Consider the following 5973-nt stretch of genomic DNA (forward strand, 5'->3'; position numbering starts at 1 on the left):
AAAGATTATGTTTCGATATTCGATAGCATATTTCTAAACAACTGAGTAGGAGACGACGAAAGTGTCCCGAACTTAATTGAGAAAAGTCTCATTTTTTATACCTGTGTGATAATTGCTCTTTGATGAATAGTTCGGACTAGCGAAAGAATGCAAACTTTTTATCTTAGAAAGGACAACACACTGACATAAGTAGGTGTTGTCCATCTTTATTTATTTTTATATAATTGTGTCAAGTTTCTCGTAATAGAATTGGAGGTTAAATTAAGCATCTGAACCCTGAGTCCTTCTTGTTAGTGTAAATTTTTATTTCGTTCAATGGAAACTAATCTTTTTAATATTATTTCACATTATCGTACATTTTCGACGTGTCACCTTGATATATCTGAAGGCAATAAAAACTCCAGCGTTATCTGTAGCGACTTCAACATAGTTCTACCAAAGCAATCTTAGAGAAAAAGCTCAAATATTTCCTATAAATAAAAAAAATGCATTCCTTTCTTTGAGATATCCGGTTTTGACCAACATTAGACCACTTTTTGAGAGTTGGGATCAAGAAAAGCACTTTTAAAAGCATTTGGGGAGTCGTTGTCGAACATTCTCGTGGTGTTTGATCTTCTCAATTTGTGTGTTTATTTGTAATCCTTCTTTCTTATACTCTTTAATTAGGATAATGAGAAGTTAATAAAGACAAATTTTGGATTCAAATTATGCATGCAAAGTATGATTGTGGCCCTATAAACATATGATTTTTCTAAAGTTTGGCATATTTCTGATAACATTTGTGGATTATTAGAGATAGGCAAAAACCTTCTATTGGAAGGATTGTTGGTTGTCAAATGAAGGCTATCTAAAAGCAATTTTGTTAACATTATTCCCATTAGAGAAGAAATTGTAATCAAAACCACAAAACAACACATTATTTTCTATTCCATATTTTCTTCTCTTTGAACTTGTACACAGTTCCTTGAAACTCTTCATTTTCACATAATGTACAAACACCCCAAAATAGAAATCACAATTAAAAAAAATGTCCCATCTCATCTATGAGATCAAAATCCTTTCATTCAATCCATGCCTGATCCATTACATCAAGCTTAAAATCTTCTATGCAATCACTTGATTCTTTATCTTTTTCAGATGCTGCCATTTCCTCATATGTATTTAGTTTTGGAACCAACTTTGTATCAATTGGACAACCATAGTCCTCTTTTCTCCCAATGCTAAGAAAATTTCTCACAACCTTATATGGAACCGAAATACTCGTACGAGGAATCACACCAACTTTCGATAGAGACGAGAATTCATCAGAATGTTTCGTTAAGTCGTCTACATAGAGAACATCGTCAATTCGCGCAACAATATTTGACGACAGACTCTCTAGTACTCGCGAATAGCTCTCTAGAATGGATTTTCCAACATCCTACATGACACAAAATTGTAAAACCAAGATTAATCTTATCAAAACTCAATATCTAAACAAAATTTAGAGCATGATAGAAAACAAAACAAAGTAACAAACCTTGTTGCATTGGATTTTGCTGACATCTAAGGATGTTTGAGGGAGAAAAGGAAAATGTTGCTTCAAGGATAGTATAAGGCTTTCTCCTCTCTCTTTAAGCATTTCACTTTTGTCTCCTTCAACAATCAAATCCTTGAACATCTCCCATGATGATCTTGAACTTGATCTCGTAGCGCGATTTGTAGGCTTTAAGTTGTTCTTTTTACGCCAGATATGGATCGAAGCTTCTACTCTATTTGCAATCTTTATTGCTTCATGCTCAGAGGATATTTCAAGAGAAGCTAACAAACTTTCAGGCGAAAAATTATCTGATGTAATGTATCTATAAATAACATCTCCCAAGCTGGTTCTCGCAGTCTGTAAAAAGAGTTCGATAAGCACTTATATGATAAGCGCTTATGCTACAATTATGCGAACATTTGAAAGAGTAGAGAACTTTAGTACCTTTGGAAGAGCCTCTAAGTAGGTATCAGGAACCTGCATTTCATCCAAAGTGCTGTTGTTAATGGCCATTGCAGCTTTCGATATTTGGTTTGCGCAATCGCGCTTATTCTGCAACTGCTTTCTTGAATTTTCATGGAGACCACAAGGAGGGATTTGAGGTACAGGAAGCCACCATTTCTCTTCTTGTCTCTGAACCGACCGATGAAAAGAGGATAAACCGTCTTCGTCTGAGGCCATGACACCTTGGTCCACATACCTGAACTCGGTATTGACAAAATCGTCTAGGATTTCCTGTATAATGAGAAAATCCTTAGAAATTTTGCTTCTGAAAACTGAATTAATGAGCAGAAAATGTAGAAGAATCTTACAAGAAGCATGTTGTCTAGTTTTCGCAAAGCTGGAAGATTGATGTAAAGATCTGAGCGTGGTCTACAAGTCATGACCTGATTCACATATAAAATAAATACGGTTGATGTGTAAAGCCTCACGCTGACATGGACACCAAACTGATATGACACAAACACAGACACGGTTAACAGACACGACACTGATACCGAACAATTTCAAAAAATAATTGCATACACCCTATACAAGTCATTATGAAAATTATTTCAGAAGTTGTAGTTTTACCTCAAACTTACTTGTTTGCCAACTAGGCTTGAATTCAACCATATGAACACAGACACGGATGTACCAGACATGACTGTCATACAAAGGATTTCAAACAAGTGCACATAAAAACTATTTTTGAAGATGTAATTGTACCTCAAACTTGCTTCCATATAGAAATATTTTCCAACTAGACTTGAATTCAACAATATGATCACTGACACAGACACATACACGAATATACCAGACACGACTCTCATGCAAAAGATTTCTAACAAGTGCGCATAAAAACTATTTTTGAAGATGTAATTATACCTCAAACTTTCTTCCATCCGGAAATGTTTGCCAACTAGGCTTGAATTCAACAATATGATCACTAACACAAAGAAGCCATTCCATCTCTCTTTGCCACATTGCTTTCTTCTCTGATGACAGTGGCTCCAATCTCCAAAGTTGGCCAAAAATAGTGGCTACAGATTCAAAAAATGTATATAAAATAAACCAGAATTTTAGATTTCAAATTTCATTAAACTCAACTGAAAAAAAAAAGCACATAGAAACTGTTTTGTGGATGATTACCACATAGATTAGTTATGGCATTTGATATAGCCAATGCTGTAGCGACTCCATTTCCACAACCTGACATATCTTCTCCAAGTAACAATTTTGCAAACCTTTCCTTCATCATCTCAATCTCTAGTCCTAATAAGTAAAAAGTTGTAAGTTGTTTTCATAGAGTTTGAATACGACTGATCAGTGAGTCATAAATTGTTTTCATAAGTTCTCTCAAACATTCGTATAAATACCTTGTATGTAAAGAATTTAAATTACCCGGTACTACGAAGACTTTTTTCTCGAAATTCTCACAACCAGAATCCTTTTTCTCTTCAACTTCACTTCCATGTGAACTAATACAATCAGATGAGAAAACTTCCCGAACCGATGACTCCATTGAAAGCGGCGAAGACGAGTCCAAGCCACTACTACTATTGGAGTTGCTCTCTACACCATTTTCTTCATTAGTATTATCAACTTCATTCTTCTCACCCTCCATTGATATTTTCCTCTTCTTCAAGAAAACCAATGATATTTAATGGTGCTAGTTATTGGTGAGGTTATGCTTTTTCTCTTTGTTTGGTGCAGTCACTTTCTATTAGTTGTTAACAATGTTTTGATAATGCTACCTTTGATTGCTTACTTGTATGTGAAGGATGAAGACAATGATCATTACTCAAAAATGTTCAAACCACGTGAAGTTGAGAGAGACATGTGAAAAATATAGATAACTCATACTTCAAATTTTCGGGAACGCTCTCTTTATCCTTATTATTATTATAATAATCTACAATGATATTTAAAAATCTTAATTCTTCAATGTTGATTCAAAATCTCATAATATTTTACAAAGTTTAGATATCATGCATGATCAAATTCTTTTTTTTTTTTTAACATTTTTAGTACATCATAATTATTAATAAACATAACTTTATAAATAATTATGATAAAGTCGAACATCTTTAATTATATAATTTTATAGATAATTATGGATATAAAAATTAATTTTTCAATATAAATAGACATGATTTTATAGGTAAGTTATGTTAAAAGTGAAATATCTTTAATAAAATAACAATTATAATTGATGCAAAATATAAAACTTTATAATCTTCCGTAGATGAATTCAATTATATTTTATATATCTTATCCAAGTTTGAATTTGTAATACCATATTGTCTAACTTTAACTAGAATTTTAAAAAGTGTGTGTAAATGACGAATTTATACAGCAAAATATCTCACATGAAATTGATAGTTAGTTATACAATTCTTACAGCAAAATAACTCCCTTCCTCTAAATACATGCTATTATTTCTTCTTGAATTCCTCACACTCATGAGGAAGTTGTTGTTGTTTTCATCGACACAGGATTTGTCTTTCGTTCATAACATATCAGAGGCTAAAAAGACGGAGCTCCTTCATAAAGTCACCTTCCATACATATCAAAGTACTTCCTTATTCTAGTTGGTCGTTGCTAGCAGATGGGACGTCTTGGCTTTAGGAAACCACGCCAAGGAAGGGATACTTGGGAGGGAAAGTATGAAGCCCTATAGCATAATTGTTTGGCATACTAGAAGGAATTGGAAGGCCAAGCTTATAGAATCTTCACAAAAGGCAGAGAAGATCCATGATTCTCCTTCAACCCTGTTTGCCTAGATTATTGAGCTGGAATCCTTCCTTGAGACGGAGAAAAAATGGCGACGGGATGCTTATGATGTTATTGCTAAGGTGAACCGAAGTTTGGAGGAGGATCAAAAAATCTTCAGTGAGAAGTGGAGACTCATGTTGAGGCTCTAAAGGCTCTTGAAGGCGAGGTGAATGCTCTAAGGAAGAGGTTCCATGATTCCCTGCAACATACTATGCAGGGCATGTACGGGGTCTTTGGTCAAGTCATGGATCAGGCAAAGCATTTCTGTCCTGCTGTCTATATTCCTGTTGAAGGGTTGGATCCCTAACCTGTTAGTGATTAGGTATTTAATGTGGCTTTGTGGCTGGAAGTTAGTGTTTCCTAGGGAACGATAACTGCCCACTTAGTCAGTGGTGGACCGTTGAATTCCTACTTCCTAGGAAGACATGGATTAACGTGTTGACCCTGACTTCTCTCTGACTGAGGAACATCATTTCTTATGTTTATCAAGAATGGGTGAGTAGAGAGCACTCAGGGCTATGTGGTGTAACACCCTGATTCTAGTATATTTATTTTTAATTAAATTAAAATTAATTTTTATTTAATTATTGGTGTGTTTGATGGTTTGGGCAGGTGAACGATTCGTTTGATTATTGTTTCCGTTTGCAATGTTGTGATGTTGAAGGCATTTAGCCATAACCATGTTTACGTCAGGAGATTTGTTTATTTTGTTAAATTCTTAATTAATTGATTTTCGCTGCGACGATGTTGATGTTAAGGCAAGCATTTGATGACAAGTGTTTATATTAATGCATGTTTTAAATAACCTGTATTACAAAGCATGTATATGTTGTGTTTCAGTGACACCTCATGTGTGTAGTTGTATTATTTTTGCATTATTTTGCATTTTGGGTTTAGGGTGTTACATAATGGTATCAAAGCAACAAATCTAAATAAACGCACAAAACGGAAAAGAAAGAAGAACAGCCTCAACGACACATGTACTCTTGTAATAAGCAGAACACTTAACACACCTTCCACACCTGAAACATCTTAGAGAAGAAGGAGATTATCCCCCACTTCTTTAAATCTCGCTCTTGCTGGAAAGCGGTTGGAGAAACAAACAAGCACCGACAATTTTTCACACACATGTCGCATACCTGATAACAAACAAAATTACACAAAACCCAGCGGCATTGCGTCCAGCAAGCTGACGA

At 34.6% G+C, this 5973-nt stretch overlaps 1 protein-coding gene across 1 annotated transcript; it reads right to left on the reverse strand.

Annotated features, from left to right (window-relative positions):
* Positions 1–862: 862 nt before the first annotated feature.
* LOC127106937 (rop guanine nucleotide exchange factor 7) lies at positions 863–3737 on the reverse strand. Its single transcript, XM_051044236.1, has 7 exons — positions 3404–3737; positions 3152–3274; positions 2888–3042; positions 2332–2406; positions 1964–2254; positions 1520–1876; positions 863–1420 (listed from the first exon to the last, which is right to left on the reverse strand). The coding sequence occupies exons 1-7, from the start codon at positions 3624–3626 to the stop codon at positions 1061–1063; spliced, it is 1584 nt and encodes a 527-aa protein (XP_050900193.1). The 5' UTR covers positions 3627–3737; the 3' UTR covers positions 863–1060.
* Between the last annotated feature and the right edge of the window lie 2236 nt (positions 3738–5973).

This window comes from Lathyrus oleraceus, chromosome 7 (genome assembly GCF_024323335.1).
Source record: "Lathyrus oleraceus cultivar Zhongwan6 chromosome 7, CAAS_Psat_ZW6_1.0, whole genome shotgun sequence".
Classification (NCBI taxonomy): domain Eukaryota; kingdom Viridiplantae; phylum Streptophyta; class Magnoliopsida; order Fabales; family Fabaceae; genus Lathyrus; species Lathyrus oleraceus.

What these genes read in the sequence shown, in the direction of transcription:
- LOC127106937 (XM_051044236.1), bottom strand. Translation starts at nt 3,626, where the DNA reads ATGGAGGGTGAGAAGAATGAAGTTGATAATACTAATGAAGAAAATGGT. An exon ending in TGCCATAACTAATCTATGTG is followed by an intron (nt 3,043 to 3,151) that starts GTAATCATCCAC and finishes TTGAATCTGTAG; the next exon opens with CCACTATTTTTGGCCAACTT. An exon ending in GCAAAATCCAATGCAACAAG is followed by an intron (nt 1,421 to 1,519) that starts GTTTGTTACTTT and finishes TGTGTCATGTAG; the next exon opens with GATGTTGGAAAATCCATTCT.